The 18,535-nt window shown below is 38.4% G+C and overlaps 1 protein-coding gene across 8 annotated transcripts in view; it reads left to right on the top strand.

Moving 5' to 3' along the window:
- The window catches only part of LOC128526506 (nucleosome-remodeling factor subunit BPTF-like), a 42,072-nt gene extending 30,074 nt beyond the window's left edge, over window positions 1-11,998 (top strand). For 4 of the 8 annotated variants that reach the window (XM_053498418.1, XM_053498416.1, XM_053498419.1 and 1 more), the window contains 8 exons: window positions 277-359; window positions 5,829-6,054; window positions 6,149-6,384; window positions 6,604-6,777; window positions 7,425-7,617; window positions 7,976-8,060; window positions 9,355-9,541; window positions 11,468-11,998. In XM_053498418.1, the coding sequence (XP_053354393.1) occupies window positions 277-359; window positions 5,829-6,054; window positions 6,149-6,384; window positions 6,604-6,777; window positions 7,425-7,617; window positions 7,976-8,060; window positions 9,355-9,541; window positions 11,468-11,504 (1,221 nt within the window). In that variant the 3' untranslated portion in view covers window positions 11,505-11,998. Of the gene's footprint in view, window positions 1-276; window positions 360-5,828; window positions 6,055-6,148; window positions 6,385-6,603; window positions 6,778-7,424; window positions 7,618-7,975; window positions 8,061-9,354; window positions 9,542-10,685; window positions 11,316-11,467 lie in introns of those variants that run through there. The other 4 variants (XR_008360811.1, XR_008360809.1, XR_008360810.1 and 1 more) reach the window with 4 other exon arrangements.
- The last annotated feature ends 6,537 nt before the right edge of the window (window positions 11,999-18,535 follow it).

Below are 18,535 nucleotides of genomic sequence, written 5' to 3'. Positions count from 1 at the left end.
TCCAAACAGTGGCAGTGACTCACATGAGCCAGGTCATGCGTCTGTGTTTACTTTCTGTCTTTGCTACTTTGCCACTAGCTCTATACTGTATGTAAAGGTAGAGATTTATGCACGTATATGTAATTTTTCATATATGTGTACATTCGAATGATTTACGATATGTGTATAGAGACATGGGTTTCAGTGGTTTGAATGTGTCTGTATGTTGCTTTGTCTTGGTGTGTTCTTTATGTCTGTGTGAGACCATGAGGGTTCACTTGTGTGTGCGTTCCACAGGTGGTGATGAAGCAGAACGCAGCAATTGAGCAGCTGAAACAGAAGAAGCCCATGACGCCTGCAGAACGAGAGGAGAACCAGAGGTGGGTTTAGCAACGCACTACAGAAATCCTCACATACACTATGCAGAAATGAGTCTCTTTTTGAGCTTGTGCTTATGCACACAATATATCACCGTATAAACGTCCGGGTAGTTACTCTGACCTGTTGCTCAAGATCCCTAAATTTGTTGAACAAATAAACCAGCTTAAGATACTGATACTGGACAGTAAGCACTTAAGCTTAAGTTTGTCAGTCAGTGATTTTAATATTTAAGTGCTATTGTAGAGATCTGTGCTCTCTAGTAGTCTGAATCCTCCTCTGCAAATATCACCAGGTCATAGCAGATAATTTATAGGGAACTGGTGACATTTAAACCCAAAATGAACATCCTCACAACTCTAGACTTGACTACCTTTTTATCCCTAAATAATTCTTACAGGCTGTTCAGACTTGCCACCTTATGACATTTGTTGGGAGATTCAGTACATCACCTCTTGGTAGTAATTATTATAATTATTCATCATTATTATTAATGTTCAGAGTAGTCATTTAACATTTTACAAATGTCCTTTTTAGAACATTGTCCAAAGAGTAATAGAAAAAAAAACTCCCAAAGTTTTACAGTTATATAAACATATAGATACTCCCCCACTATTGCAAAACTTAATAAATACCTCATTATAGGCTATATCTGCCACAATTAAAAAAATATTACTTTATTCTAAACTGAAGAATTATGAATTTGGCAATAACTCCAATTACTTACTTGCCTATCAATTAAAAAGCTAGAATAATGACCAGTCACTTAAAAGGATAAGATGACCCTATGTGACCTACTCGCTCATCATCAACAATTTCTATAAGAGACTTTATAGCACGGAAAAGACTGATTCCAATGTTGCTGCAGCATACTTGTACATTACCTTACATTACCTGTTGCTGCGAAGGAGGATCGAGCCATATTAAAAGCTTCATTTACGCCAGATGAAGTTTGGGCTGCATTTCAGGCCATGATGGATGGGGAGTGCCCGGGCCCGCGTGGGTTTCCGCTTGAATTTTTCAAAACGTCATGTCAGCCATAAATCAGGTAGATTCTGGAGACTGTGGGAGGCCATACACTCCTTACTAACAGAAACTTTAGTGCACTGGTTTATTTTGGGAAGACCAGTCTAGGAAAATGTTATCTTTGTGTGGATATGTTTAATCCTTATGTTTTGGGGTGGTTTATATTTATTAAGTTAGTTAGTTATTCTGTTAATGTTCCTTATGTACTTTAAAACAGTGAGTCAGATTAAATTGAAAGGGGAAAAAACTACATAGAATGATACATAGAAGTGTTATAAAATTAAATTGCAGGAAATTTGCCACACCTCTCTGTTTTCTCCACATGGTTTCTTTTCTTTATTTTTTTCAATGCATTGGTACCTGTTCAATTCTTAGCTTGGAGCATGATTACCGTTTTGGCATCTAGTCACATTCCCTTCATGTCAGTGCGGCTCAAATGATGCCAACAGCCACCTAGCATCCTGATATGTTTTGCTATAGAACAAAGGGTCTGTAGAATACGTTGACCTTTCTGTGACCCAGTGCTGACCCTTCATACCTTTTGGCACTTGACTGTCTACAACTTTGTATAATTCTCCTCTATTCTTACCACATTTCGCGCCCAGCATGCCTTACAACGTGTTACCCCCATCCCCCACCACCATGATCCACTCCCTGGGGACAGTTGGGAGCACGTTTGCACCAAATCTCACACACGCCCCAAGCTACAAACAGGACTAGACCTGCTGTTTGTTGGATTATGTTTTTATTAAAGCATCTTGTAACTTTTAGAGTACAAATTCAGGTATAAAACATACATATATCTGCAAACGTAGTAATGCACAATTAGGTGGGGTGCCAGTCAATTCACACACTCATTTACACTTGGGGATCATTTAACATGGTCAGTTCACTAATGTGTTTATGGGAGGTGCAAGAAAACCAGATGAAACCCAGATGTGGACAACATAAATCTAAACTCAACAAGAAACAACAACAAAAAGCAACAAACTCTCTTTTTAATGTTAGAACAAGAGAAGGTCTATTAAACCATTAGTCAGTGTTAAGACTGGTAACAGAGGAATGCAGACAATGTTTGTATATGAGCCAACACAGTGTAATAGCCAAAACTGGGGGTGCAAAGAATCACAAAACTTAGTGTTCAGATTGTATCTGGATTTCGGTCACAGGAAGAAAAATAATTTCAATTTACTACTTGTTGAACATACTACTTGTACAACTTGTAGGAGCAAGAAACTCTTGCCTCTTGCCTTAAATAACACAATTCAGTGTTTAAATCAAAACCAATATGAGTGCATTCTTTCTTTAAACAATAATGATTGGGAAAAATAATTATCTTGTTAATAAAGAATTAGGCTAATTTTAGTGAAATAGTGTATATATATATATGTGTGTGTGTGTGTGTGTGTGTATACAAAGAAATGAAGGGTCTATAATTTTTATCTTAATCTTATTTCATAACATTTGTATCATGTGCTTTTTGTGGATTTTTGGATATTCCATATGGATATTCCATATATATTTATATATAGGAACAGAAACCAATTTCAGAAAATTTCCCTATGTATGTGTGTATGTCTGTCCAGTTTTCCTCGAGGTAGCCGTGCCCATATGCGTCACTCAACAGTGATAATCAATTAAGCGCTTTTCCCTTGAGGTGGGCGTGGCTGCATGCATCACTCAACAGAGCCAATCAAAGCGATAGTTTACTGTTTATACACAGAGTATACAGAAAACACAGAAATGACAGCAATTTATCTACAAAATTCTACAAACCTCACCAAACACAAAAAAGCATGACAGAGCATGGCTTACTCCAAAAATGAAACGTACACTATGAAAACTGCACTTTGCAGCATAAATTAAATCAGAATGTTGAGTAGTTATAAGCAGTTATGTCAAATGCTGATACACTTATTTTTAGCTTTAACCTTTCAACTCTTTCTACAAACTCTTTAACCATGAATGACTGGTACTGATGCTATTTAGTAGTTTATGTTGTTTGTGGTTTGTATGAGAGAAGGCAGGGTTTCAGCATTGCATAGGGGGGCTTTGTCTGCATGATCTAGCAAGCCTGGGAAGCACAAAGCCTGCAGGCGAGAGAGTTTGAGCAAGCAGAAGTGTATCTTGTTTTCATGCAAAAAAGTGTTCAGTCCATGAATGGGCGTAAATATAATGCCATACAACAGCAACTAAAATGTATTTTGCACCATAATGTTTAAACTTTGATAATAATCCCCAGTTCACATGCGTGCCGAACTGTGGGGTGCGATCCATACATATCAAATGCCGACATATTTCACAGCAGTAGTAGTACGAAGATCTGCTGTTATTTCCTTATTACATATTAAAGTGTGTGCTATAGACTGGAAAGTAGTACGCTCATATACAAGGTCCCACAGCAAGCCACTTTTTGAAATATACATGAGAAGTTTATTTGCTTGACACTACTTCTTTCTAAAACCTCCATTGTCTATTATTGTTTAAACTGGCATATGTGCCAATTCACTGAAGGAGATGTGGAATGTTATACATGAAGCTACTTTTGATTTGTAAATATTTGGCCTGTGAATTTATAAGCTTGGGTCTCCAAACTTTTTCTCTACTTCTTTTTTATCATTATTTTTTTTTATTATAATTTTTTTTTTAAGTTTTCCCAGATTTTCTCCCTAATTTAGTCGTGGCCAATTCCTCCCCGTCAATAGGTGGCTCCCCATTAGGGCTACTACTACCATTCAGCCGGGAGGGCCGAAGACTATGACGTGTTTCCTTCGAACCGCGTGACGCCAGCCGACCGCATCTTTTTGAACTGCTTGCTCACGCACCGTTAGGGGCAGAGTAACACACTCGGAGGAAAGCGCTAGCCGCTCCTGCTGCGTACGCGAGCTCACAGGCGCCCCTGATTACCTGTAGAGCCGTGATTAATGTGGGAGCACAAAGTACTTATCCCTCCCCTCTGAGAGAGCTTGGCCAATCAGCTCTCTCTAGACCTCCGGCTGTGAGAGGTAACAGCATCACCCGGGGATCGAACCAGCGTCTCTCCGGATGATAGGGCGAGCACTTTACCACTGCGCCTCTTTACTTACTTCTACATACCTTTGCCACAGGTGTCCAGGGCTTCAGACTGGCTCAACAGAAATAACTTAAACCTCTTGTCAGAATATCACAAATCCAAGTTCCAAGGTCACCACCATCACTGGCCAGAGGCTGTTGTTAGAAATGATGTCATACTGTTTTTTTGTCAGTTAAAACTGGCTGATTGTGGGTATCTGTGAGCTAATGGACGTAGAAGAGGGCAGATAGCGCTCTCTTCATATCGATATTTAAAGTTCTCTAATCATTCCTTTTGTTTTTCTATGAGCAAAATCAAAAATCCAAGAAGGAAGATTTTGGAAACTTGAGTCTCTGACTCTATCTATCTATCTATCCCTGCATCTCTCTGCACTTCATGCTGTGTGTCGTGTTGAGTCTGGGAATTACGATTGGCCTTTGACCTCCACAGCTGGTGATCCCTCCATCTCTGCCCCCTTCCTTTTCCCACATGCGGCCAGTGTTATGAGAGCTGTGAGAGCCAATTGAAGAGTATTTGTCACAAGAACCCCCACCCCCCCACCCTAACATATTCCTGACATAAAATAACAACAACGCCCAACTAGAGGACACACGTGCTCTCTGCCTGAGAAGTCCATAAGTTGTAATAATGCCTAAACAATGTAGAATGGTTTAATAGTGAGTGGACATTAGTGAGGGATGCACACCTCATGATAAGTCTTTCTGCTTTCCAGACCTGCCTAGACCGTTCTTTGATCGTTTGATGCCTGGTTTCAATCAAAGCATTCTTCCTAAGAATTTGTTTCACTTTTGGCTATGTTAGCTTTGCCATCTGACCTGTGTCTTTGCAAAGGACTGAAGCGTGCATTTGTAGCGACAACCTTTAGACTAATGGCTTCGGGAGAGTATCTGAGTGCGTTATAATCAACTAAGATCATAAACTTGAAAGGTACTAAAAGTTCAGGACAAACATAAGTCAACTAAATTACATGCTTACGCATTTTGTTTGCATCGCGTTGCCTTTTATGATCATTTCCAAACATGAATTTAATCAGAGATTAGATAAAATTTCTCCCAGACCCAGCGTAGAAGAATTTAGGAGGCTTTTTTTTTTATTATTATCTTATTTTGTACCCCGGTTTGTTATCTTCAAAACCCTGTGCTATCACCAGACACCAAACTTGTCTATACTAATCAAATACATTTTTGATAAAAAGAAATTTGGTTACATTTTCTGCTAGATCAGTTCATTTGTATGGAGGTATGAAGCAGATTATTAGCTACCTAATATAATTTTATTTTATATATATATATATATATATATATATATATAAACGTATTTTCCATCCACATACATGCAAAAATTGAGTTTGGATTTAAAACTGGTGTTGCAGGATGATCGTGTGTAACCAGGTGATGAAGTTCATCCTGGACAAAATCGACAAGGACGAGCGGCAGGCAGCGCGGAAGCGGAAACGAGAAGAGACGATTGAGCAAAAACGCAGCAAGCAGATGGCTGTCAAGCTCTCAGCCTTGCTCTTTAAACACAAAGAGCAGCTCAAAGCTGAGATCCTGAAGAAGAGAGCGCTGCTGGACAGACAGCTGCAACTGGAGGTGCAGGTAAGCATGCAAGTGATACGAGTTTGCCGTAGCAAGATCCACTGCCTGTCTGTTTAAAAGTCTAAATTGACGTCTATATTTTTTGTTTCTACAGGATGAGTTGAGGCGAGATTTGGAGAAAATCTGTCAAGAAAGAGAACGAGCCAAAGCTGCTGCCGCCGCTCCTGCTCAGGTCACAAGCACAACGTCGCCATCAGCTTACAAGCGCAAATATGAGGAGGGTAACGTGGACAAATTAAAGAAGAAAAAGATGATCACAACTACCTCAAGAGAAACCAACAACGACACAAATCTGTACTGCATCTGCAAGACGCCGTACGACGAGACCAAGTAAGACTGAGAAATTGTTTGGCAAGAAAAAATCCCCTTTACACCAAATGTAGTCAATTTGCCAAGATGCATTTAGTGCCTGAAGCTTGTTAGGTTTTGCCCTGGAACGTCAACGTTAATTTAACAAGAAGTTACACATGACTGTGTAGTCTAGTTTAGCATTATTTACATGCCTAAAGAATTGCACCGATGAAGTCATCTCACCTTCTGTTGTTGTAGGTTTTATATAGGCTGTGATTTGTGCACAAACTGGTACCACGGTGACTGCGTGGGCATCACGGAAAAGGAGGCGAAGAAGATGGACGACTACATATGCGCAGAGTGTAAACAGGCACAGGAGGGAACCACAGAGGAGCTCTACTGCATCTGTAGAACTCCGTATGATGAAGCTCAGTAAGTGTGCGTGATTGTGTGCATCTGTAAGGAAAGGCCAGAGGAGCCCTGTGAAAGCCCTGTTTGTTTGTTTTTTAACTGTTTGTATAGTCCAAGGAAGACCAAGCAACAGAACAGGGAGATAATCGAACACAACAACTCCATTTTGGGGTTGTGCACCCTTGATCAGACTCCTAGTCTTAAGTAAAATCCTTGATAAGATCCCAAACATGAATGTTTCCTGGCTTCGCATTCTGATTGGCTTGCGAAATGCACTTCCTCAAAGCGGCTTTTAAGGGCAGTGCATTGAAAGCCACAGACACTAAAACAGCGTGTTTGGAAAAGGAGTGAAAGAGAAAGAAAATCAATCGTTTCAGAAACAGCAATCAGCTGTTACATTAACAAACACATTGTAAAGGAAACCTCTAAGTTGTATGCAAACTTGTTTAAAAAGGAGTACATTATGTGACCTTTAATATTAATTACCGCAGCTTTTATCTTGAATTTAATCGTGTTTTCAGAATGAGCCAGAGAATGCGGTTATTACCTTTCAGTGCTAAAATATTCATGAGATCACTGAAGCTGATTATTGTGATCTGGTTTTTATTAACAACAACAACCAAAAAGATTCCCCTGAAGGTCTCCTAAAGTGTTCTGGTTGTTGTCAGGTTTTACATTGGCTGCGACCGCTGTCAGAACTGGTACCACGGCCGCTGTGTGGGGATCCTACAGAGCGAAGCGACATACATCGACGAGTACATCTGCCCTCAGTGCCAGTCGACGGAGGACGCAATGACCGTCCTCACACCCCTTACAGAGAAAGACTACGAAGGATTACGAAGGATCCTCCGCTCACTACAGGTCTTCTACACGTCCAAATCTCTCTCTCTCACACTCTCTGCCTTTTTCCTTCTCTTTATCTCTTTCTTCTTTCTTCCTGATAGTCAAAGAAAACAAATCTGGTACTGTTTTCTTCTCTTGCACACTTTATCTGATCAACCTGAACTTTGGAAGGCTTCCCAGGGGCGGGTGTTGTCTTTCTTTCTCGCTTTCTTTCTTCATCCCTCCCTTCTTCGTTTTTTTCCTTCTTTCATTCTTACTTCTGTGCCCTCCTGTTGAGGAATGAAAAGGGTTTCATTTTCTTCAATGTTGAAGCAGCTGCTTCCAATACACTGGACTGACCTCTGTTCGTGTTCTCGTTTGCTATATCTGTCCCTAGGCCCATAAAATGGCGTGGCCCTTCCTGGAGCCGGTGGACCCCGAAGATGCCCCTGATTATTATGGAGTAATAAAGGAGCCTATGGGTAAGAAGCTAGCAGATTATTCATGTATGTGGAGGGAAGAAGTTTTGTTTATGCTGGAGCTACTGGATAATTTCCCTAGCAAATAATGGAAGCATACAGTATGCCCTAAATGATTGAATCGGCTTGGTTGATTTGTCCCCTGTAGCTATACGCTTCTCTGCTTCTCTTACACAATAGCAGCATTATTTAAACAACGTTATTGCAAAACTGATTAATCAGAGTTCACACACCAAACATATTGCTGAACAGACAAGATTAGGATTAAGTTACAGTAATGTGTCGCTTCACTTTTTTGGCTGCTTCTGGGTGCAGGAAACCGTCACAGTAGGCTTAAATCCGCTGCAGATACTATGAAAACATTATTATTATTATTGTTATTATTATTATTATTATTATTATTTAAGCTGGGGAAAATATCACTCTTATTTAAGTCACAGTTGAAGGCCTCCATCTTGAACGAGTTAAACTCAGGCCATCTGTCTTGATCGTTGACCTGTGCAAACTCGCCCAGTGCAAACCGACCAACAAACAGATGCTTAATGATTCAGCAACACGCAAAAGACCATCAACATGTGTGCCGTCTTCAGAAACACTCCCAAGCTCTGTGCTTTAATCCTGATGTCCTTAAAGATTCCCTTCAATGGGAGTGAAAAAGAGGAAGTGTGGAGGAAGAAACGGCGAGACGTTTCGAGAGAGAGAAAGACAGATGAGGAGAAAGAATTTAACACAGCCAGAGAGAAAAGAAGCGAGTAGTATAAAGCAGTGAGGTGTAAATGTGATCTGTTTATTTGGATTTGCCTCTCAGTTGGTTGTCGATCTCCCTCTCTCTTTCTCACTGAATATCTCTCCCTTAAAACAGCAGCATAAACCCACAGTCACGCCTTGAACGAAAAGCAAAACAATGAGCAAAAAGATTCTGTTAAAAGAAACAGCCATCATATGTACCGCAGTTTTGCATATTTCACCGCTGCATTAGAACCCCAGATTTAAAAATTCTTTGACTTCTCATTTATAGCCAGAAAAACTCTCCCAGCTGACCTGTAAAAGTTTTACAAGGCCCGAGTTTCACTGTTGTCTCATTTCTGTGCATCGACGAGGCTGCTTGTCAGACAAACCATCACAAATATGCGTTTTAAAAACGTGGGAATGAACGAAGCCCTACCCTAAGTATTTGTGCATCGATACTATGTTGACACGTTTGTTTAAAATTAATAGTCATTAATGACAAAAATCTGAGTTTAATATCAGTCACAGTGTATCCTCCAGAACACTGATAAATACATGTTGCTTTCAGACCTGGCGACAATGGAGGAGCGCCTGCTGAAGCGTCACTACAGTAAGCTGACGGAGTACGTAGCAGACATGACCAGAATCTTCGATAACTGTCGATACTACAACCCCAGCGAATCGCCCTTCTATCAGTGTGCAGAGGTGCTCGAGACATTCTTCGTCCAGAAGCTTAAAGCCTTTAAAGCAAGCAGGTATAACACACACAAGCACACGCGCACACTCACACACCCACACACACATGCTTTTCCTTGACTCTTGACTGTCAATCTTCCTTCCTTCCTAATTTCTTTTCTTTCCTCCTTCACTCCCTCAGTTCCTGGCCTTCCTTCCCTTGACTTTAGATAGATAGAAATACTTTCTTGATCCCGTGAGTGACATTATTGTGTTACAGCAGCAGCAGGTTACACAAACAGTAGTAAAGGGAGGGGGGGAATAAGAAAAGAGATGAAATGTGCAAATTGTCAGTGGGTGTATGTGTTTGTAAAGTGTTACTTTCTTACCCCCATTCAGTTTCACCTCTTCTTATCTGCCTACCTTGTCTTTCCATGTCATTCCTGTCTTCCCCTTTTCTTTTCTAAACTCATCCTTTTTCAAACCCTATCTTTACCTCTTTCCCCCTCACCATTTCTGTCATTACTTTTACTTTGTTTTCCTCTTTAATTTTCCCTCTTTTCTTCCTGTACTTTTGTCCCCTTTTCTATTATTTCCTGTCCTTTTATCTCCTTAGTTCTCATCTGCTTTATTCGTCTTTCCATGTTGTTACTGCCTTCCCCTTTCGTTTGTTCCAAATCATTTCATTTCTTTTTGTTTCCTTCTCACTCCTTGCCTTTGCTTTAGTCCTCTTTTCTCCCTTTCCTCTAATCTTTGCTTCCTCCCTTGCCATATTGTTCTTGTTCTTACCACTTTCCCTCCTTTCCCTGCTCCCTTCTTATTTCTTGCTTTTTCTCTTTCATTTTCCTCCCTCCCCTTTCCTTTTCTCACTCCCCTTTCATGCCCCCGGATAGTCTCATCTTTATGTTCCTTTCCTCTTATTTTTCCTTTCCTTCATTTACTCTACCCTTACAGTTTTTTTCCCCCGACTGGATTATCTAAATGTTGCTTTACTCTCTGTTGCATAGGGCGTTTTGTTTCATACATTCACACATTTCAAACAGTTCATTTTTTTTTTTCCCCATTTAGTGCAGTTTGTTGCAAAATCACTTGCATGTAGGAATGCTTGTTCTGCATGCTGTGTTGCTATCATTGTTTGGCATCATCTCCACTTGTGTGCGCTGCATGTGTTCACTTACACCGTCCACTCTCTTTTTTTTGTGTGTGTCTCTCTTTCATTCACAGATTATGATGACAGGTCTTCAGAGCAGGCTGCCTGGCTCAGTGTAAATTAGCCTATCGTGGAGCACCACTGTGTTTTTCTTTAGCACGAAGAAAAATACAGCATGAACTTTTTTTGTACAGAAGAACAAAACTTTTGTTCGGAAGATGGACTTTAAGCAGAAGCTATGTTTGCATCTCAGTCAGGGGAAAAGCTACTTTTTCTATTGTGATATCTCAACATTGAAAATAATTATTCACCTCATCAAGTTAGTTGACCATTTCATGTCACTGGAAAAAGAAATACTTTTTTGGTCTGTTTTATTTACTTACTTCATGTAGGATCTTTGCTGAATTTTGTTTCTTTTTTTATCTCATAAAAGAGGTGAGGAAACAAACTTACCTCATACAACTGTAATATCACTGGCTTTATATGGATATTTTGGAAATGTTACATTAATAATTGTGTTAGTCTTTTATCTCAGTTTGTAGTCATATATATGATATTTTTATGCATCTAAATCCTTTTGTGAAGGAGCAATACAGAACTGTAGACTGGTTCAGCTGGAGTGGATGTCACAGATGAACACCATCCTCATGTGGGTTACAACAGTATGAATCAATGTCTATAAATGAACAGATAAGCTTAAACAAGTATGGCTGCTATCTTTTTTAATTTTCTTACTTTTTATTTAAAAAAAAAAACAACAACACAAGAAAATGACCAACTGCCATAATTTCTTAACTTTTCAATTAGTTTTTATTAAAGATGGTATCTGCCTGTTTGTTCTTTCTGCATTCTGTAGGTCTCATAACAACAGACTTCAATCTACAGCTTCCTAAGCTACACGTCCCATAAGCTCTTTTGTAACACTGTAATCAGGAAGTTGGTTCTTGCTAGGTGAGCTCCTGCTACATGGCATTTGGGAACCAAGGACATGATGCACTGGAGATCCTGCTTTTACAGAAAGCGAGAGATCAGTGACTGAAGTGTTTTTTAGAATAAAATGAAAACATATGATGGAGGAAGAACACCGTTTGAGAAGCAGATGTAAAGGATGAAGGGGTTTCCCAGCAAAGGATGAACTGTCATCATCTGGAGCCGTACCAAATTACTCACACTTTTTTTTTTTTTTTTTTTCAATGAGATAAATCGGAACATAAGCCATTGTGCTGCGTTCCATTGTACTCCACAGTTTTAATTCTGGTAAAAATGTGTGGTAAATGCATTCCAGTTTTTCTTCTCGAGAAGTATTAAGAGGGTTGTGAGTCCAGAAACTCAAAAAAGCTTAATATTTTTGTATATATTTTTAATAAAAAAATTAAAAAAAACTAAGAACCAGCCAAGAACTAAGATATTTTGGATTCTAGGGTATTATTATTATTATTATTATTATTATTATTACTAATACTACTACTAAATTAACAGTGAAAAGCCTACACCATGTCCTGCTGGAATATAATGATATTATAAGTATTCTCAGCAAAAAAAGAAACGTCCTCTGACTTTCAACTGTTTTTACTTTCAGTAAACTTAATGTGTAAATATTTGTATGAACACTAAAAGAGTCAACACCATAAGACATAAACTAAAAATGTTTCACAATGTGTCCCTAAATGAAGGGAGGCTCAAAATCAAAAGTACCAGTCAGTATCTGGTGTGGCCACCAGCTGCTTGAAGTACTGCAGTGCATCTCCTCCTCATGAACTGCCTATTGCGGACAGTCTGAGCACTGATGGAGGGATTGTGTGTTCCTGGTGTGACTCGGGCAGTTGTTGTGGCCATCCTGTACCTGTCACGCAGGTGTGATATTCGGATGTACCGATCCTGTGCAGGTGTTGTTACACGTGGTCTTCCACTGCGAGGATGATCAGCTGTCCTTCCTGTCTCCCTGTAGCGCTGTCTTAGGCGTCTCACAGTGCGGACATGGCGATTTATCGCCCTAGCCACATCAGCAGTCCTCATGCCTCTCTACAGCATGCCTAATGCACGTTTACGCAGATGAGCAGGGACCCTGGGCATCTTTCTTTGGGTGTTTTTCACAGTCGGTAGACAAGTCTCTTTAGTGTCTTGTGTTTTTAGAACTGTGACCTCAAATGCCTACTTTCTGTAAGCTGTTAAGGTCTTAACGACCATCCCACAGGTGCATGTTAATTAATTGATTATGGTTAATTGAACATGCACGGAAAACATTGTTTAAACCCTTTACAATGAAGATCTGTAAGGTTATTTGGATTTTTACAACATTATTGTTGAAATACACAGTCCTGAAAAAGGGACGTTTCTTTTTTTGCTGAGTATATATTTAACTAAAGCCAGACCCAGCCGGTCTCCGGACAAACAAATCTTTAGGAGCCTTTGGCCCAACAAAAAATTTAGGTATCGAAATTAAAGTTATTTAATTTTTAAATTTTTAAATAAAATGCATTTAACACTAATCAGAAAACACTATCAAATTAAATGTCTGTTAATCTCTACTTTTTTTTTTTTTATTAATCTCTTCTTTTACAAATCACTTAACCCACTGATTATCAGTGCGCTCATCCAAGTACGAAGTACGGTGACTACGGACAGAGCACAGCACAGTATAGTGTGAAAGAACAGAAGGGTTACGTTCAGTAACAACAGCTCTGTTAAAACCTTTGTTGAGTGTACAATAGTTGATTGGTCTGATGAACTGTCTTATTTCGCCAACCCTCTTGTTATTGAATGCAGCCCTGCACCACTATCACGCGCACACATGTACACTCGTGGTAGACAGGCAGACACAGCAGAGGAGAGTCTGTAACAGGATTAAACATTGCTGCTTTTTTGTGGGGGAGACACCTCTGTTGCAGATTGGTAAATCAAAGTATTGGACATATTGGATTAGCCACCATTAAGTTCACCATCTGAAGCACTGCCTGTCCAGTGAGTATTATCAGGTCCTGCTAGTGCCAAAATTAAGCAGGTATCGAAACCATTCTGAAGACTTGCGTGGTGGTCAACAGTATCAAGACAAAAGTCAAAATGAAAGTTTTAATGACCATTCTAAAAAATTTTTAAATAAGGACAATCAAAATACTTTCTTTTATGCAACAATCTGTTTTCAGTTTAAAATTCTTTATTCTTCAAAAGCTACTAGATTCAGCTAAGCATGAAGTCAAAATCATGTCTGCAGTACTCTGGGGTCATTCACTCAATCTTTGCCTACTTTATTGCTTTATTGAGATCATGTACAGAAGATTCTTTCTTGCTACTGCCTTTCTTATGTGGGTAGGTTTGGAAATTACCCAGGACATGGCTCCAGAAGCTGAAGATCATTGTCAGAGCCAGATTTTCACAATTTTTTTGGTCAATCAGCACAACTCTTCAGCCAGATATGCAATAACTATTTGGGGAAATCACCTGTTTTTGCACATGGGGAACTATAATGCATGACATATGTTGACTTAATTTGTAGGCGATGTTATGCAGGGCGGATTACTTTTATCTAGTACTGGTAAGCATAAGTCACCCAAATTATGATGCAAATGGAAACCAAAACTGTTGATTGCAACTTTAAGTATGAATGCAATCTATTTCATTTGTGTATTTCCCCAAAGGAAAAAGGTAATTTCCTAATGTTTGGAGTACAATGGAACCCTTTTTTTTTTTAATCTAATGTTCTTCTAAGTGACCTGCATAATTTATACAAAACTTTGAAACCTGTGTGTCTACTTTTTACCACATTTGTCCAGTCAAATAATCACTGTCGCAGTACCACAGTATTTAGTGGTTTAGAGCAGTGGTGGTTGTTTTGCCCTCTCACTAGGTGGATACTCACATTCATCACATTCAGCAAGACGTGACTCCTGGACTTGACAAGTCTGGAAAACAACCCAGAGCTACAGTATAAGGCCATTTATAAATTTCTGCATTACAGACTATGGGCCAGGGGGGAAAATCTGTATACTTGTTTATATGCATACATTGTTTTGTTTTTTTTAATATATAGATGGTCTATTTTTAGGTATGTTTTTTTTTTTTTGAGTGAAGCAATTTACATTAAGATGTTATACAGAAGCATATAACATTTGTAAATTAAGTTGTTTTGCCCAGAAAAAGGAAAGATGGTTTAAAATCAAATAAATGCTGAATGAACCTTTAATATATTGAAACGGCTTAGAAGTTTTGGGGTTCCAGAAGGTTCATTTCCGAATCCTTCTTCACAAGTGACTCCCTGAGACTGACTAACTGTTTTATTGTTGTTAAAGTTTGACTTTTTATGGTCGAATATGGAGCGTTTTAACCTTCACCTCACACAGACACCCTGCTGAAATTCATTTCAAGACAATACTTACAGCAGAAAATCCATTAGATATCAATCCAGTGCAGCACTACACGGCTAATGTAACTAACAAGTAAGGTCTACCTCACCTCACACACAATTTCTGTAAATACAATCCTTATGGCTGTGAAACATTAATAATTTCATACAATCTTAATGTGGAATAGTCAACAGTATGATTAATTTAATTAATTATTTAAAAAAAAAACTTCCTTTTACAGAAAGCTGTTGCTGTATGGAGGCAGCCATTTAGTTTTGGGGATCTACAGATGGCAATGAGGTTGCCTTTATTTATGCTAACGTTTGTGTTAGCAGGCCCTGCTGCTAATTTGTTGGTATTTTATTTCTGTGAGAAGCTTGCATTAATTTTGCACTAATAGAACAGTTGCAGTGACATACAGTAAAAAAAATCAACTAAGCTAAAAACTTTTGCTGTTAGCTTTTAACCAAAATCTTGTGTAAAAATAAAGGTCTATTTTTACTTTTAAAAGGAAATATAGAATGCCGTGAGCTTTCAAGTCATAAAACGAATTAACATTTAGAAGAATTCAAGCACCATACAATGATGAGACTCTTTTGAAAGCATTTGAGTCGTACAAATGTTCTAGAGAAGTCCGTATGTCATGGGCTGAGGTGGCTCGTGGCCCACTGCTGTCATTGTTAGCAATATGCAGCAAGGGAATGTCTGATCCTTAAAGCTCGACGGATAATTTGTCGTCATCTTAAAGAAAAGGTTGTATCTGTCTGTGGGAACTGTACACGCAATCATTAATGAATACCACTTGCACATTACAGGACCTCGAATGGGAGTTTATGCCACATCCCCCAGTCCTGACCTCGCTCCAAGCCATTTCCACATGTTTGATCCATTTCAGGAGTTCCTGGTAGGCCAGCATTTCAGACTTGAAGCAGGCAGTCTGAACAGTGTACTGAAAAAACAGTCTCCGGTGTACTAAAAATCTTTGTACCCTGATGATAATCGAAGCGATAGTGAAACGCTGAAATAAGTGCATTAGTGCAGCAGGGGATTATATAGAGAAATAAAGGTAGTTTTTATTCTCATTTCTGCATAATCAGAAGTCCAAGTTTCTGATTGTGGGACAACAGTAGAATGCCTCTTGTAGATACTGTTCAGATATCTAACATGTCTTGACTTGACGACATTTAGGTTAAATTGTGTAGGACCACTCTTGTTTTTCACTTTTTTTGGTAATAAAATCTACTTTTTATGTCTTTAAGCTAGTTTATGTGACCTGTAGTTAGCACTTAAGACAATCTTGGCATTTTCTGTTTTGCTTTTTTAATATTTGATTTAAAAAAAAGTATTTGTTACATATATGACATCTATTTTACCATATTTAAGTTTCATTTACCCAAATGTCTTCTTCAGAACCTTTATAAAAGGTTATAAATTAATGAATATGTAACAGCCGATGGAATTTACTGAACTGTTTTTGTAGGTAAAAACTGGCATGCCGACCATTCAAAAATTAATGTCATGTTCAAACATTTTTAATAGTTAATTTCATAAAAAACATTTGCAACATACAGTGGGTTAATTGTCAAAGAATTTGTTATCTGTTAAAATACATTTTTTGGCATTTTCAGCCAGCTAGCTATTTATGATCTGCCTATTTTGTTCCTTTATACAAAACAACTTACCTGTCTGGAAACCAGAAAAGACTAAATGAAATGTGGAAAAATATGAAGAATTGTGGTTAAGTGGATAATTAATATTGAAATAATCGACTTGAACTAACATCTAGATAGAATTTGGCTTATGGTTTGGAGCATGTGATTTATCATTATTATCTAGCTTTTTTGGTTGAATTCTTCTCATATAGTCTTGATCTTGTAAACTTATTTTTTAAAGTATATACAATGGCCGTTCAAGTCAAACCAGGACATTTTAAATGAATGACGATTCCGTCAGTGTGGTTTAGCCGTGGGTGGCCCCTCTGCAGTTGTTTACATTGTGAACATTTAGTGAGTGGAACACTCTCAGGAAAAAAAAAAAACAGTCTGGTTTGATAACCAAAGACCTTCTGTCTTTGCAGGGAAATGCATGACATCACACTCCCCACTGCACCACTTGCACATTACAGGAATTTGACTGGGAGTTATTACTACATCGCTTTATAGTCTTGAGCTTGTCCAAAGTGTAACTTCTTCACCTCAGACTGTGCATACCTATCTGACATTTTAAATAATCTGTTAGTATGCATCATTGTTTATTGTTTATACAATAAAAAAAGACAATCAAATGTCCATTAATCGGTTAAAAAGACCCAGATGATGAAATATATATTGTGTTTCATAATGTACTTTTTTAACATTATATCAGTTGGGTATAAAAGTGCAGTTACAATAAACTAATAATTAATTCTACTATATCACAACCATATTTAATTAATTTTTTTTTTACTTTGGAATTAGCAAGTAAATTATGAACTTCTGTGGTAAATTGTTGTACACAATCTCCAGGAAGTAATCAAGCAGGCATTGATTAAGCGAGTGACGACGGAGTAATGCAGATGACTTTTTGACTCAATGCCCAGCCAGATCCAGAAAGGTTTAAATTTCATACTATATATTGATTGTTGTATAGCAATTTTATTACATAAAATGTTTTGATTATCTTGATATTAATTATATTAAAAAATTTGAGAATTTCATTTAACAATTATAATAATCTTTGTTGCATATGCCCTGTGTAATCTACATCTAATAACTTACAGATTAAAAATTGTTGCTATTTTATGAAGAAAACCATATAATCATTGTTTTCCAAACAAAGATGTTTATTTGACATTATGGCATTTAAAATTTTAATTCTGTGCGCATTTCATAATATTAAAGTAAAAAGATGCGTCAGTCTTTAATAAACAAAAAAATGTAGCATCTAGCCAAATGCTGTAGTATAGGAGGAATAAAAGACTTTGGGATGTGCTGTTACAGTATAAGAAAGTTAGCATGTTGGGTGACATAGGTAGGTTCAATATGGACCAAAACGAGGATGGGGTAACTTCTGTCTCTGTTTCAGTAACTCTCAGACTGTGTCTGATGGAAGAGTTTCCCATGATTCCTCCAAACCCGCACCACCTCTTTCAATAAGGAATGTCTCCCTGCTGCGAGGAGTCTCTGGCTGAATCCCAAGATGCCTCCCTTTTGCTATTAAGTTCAAACAGAGTATGAGATAATAACTTCAGCACCCTATGTAGTGAATAACATGTCCTAAGGAGCCATTTGGGACCAGGCCCTGGCTTCCTGCTCGACTCAGCATGGGAACAGAGAAACGGATATGGCTACAGTAGACCATATCGGGGCTGAAATAAGCTTAATTGCTGTTATGATGGTTCTGAGCTTGTTTTATCATAGTGATCTGGGTTTGGAGTTGATGAACTGTGTTTATATAGATGATATGAGCCCTCCACATGCCTTTTTATCACTGGGAACGATCAGTGAAGGACGCTGAGCGTGAAAAATGTCACTTTTTTCAATGGTTGACTTCTCTTGGATGGCTGGTTTTGATTGCACAGTTTTTGTTAATTCACTTTTTTACCG

Source organism: Clarias gariepinus, chromosome 6 (genome assembly GCF_024256425.1).
Source record: "Clarias gariepinus isolate MV-2021 ecotype Netherlands chromosome 6, CGAR_prim_01v2, whole genome shotgun sequence".
NCBI lineage: Eukaryota > Metazoa > Chordata > Actinopteri > Siluriformes > Clariidae > Clarias > Clarias gariepinus.
The sequence above is the reverse complement of the archived record's forward strand: the minus strand, read 5'-3'. Positions and strand labels throughout refer to the sequence as shown.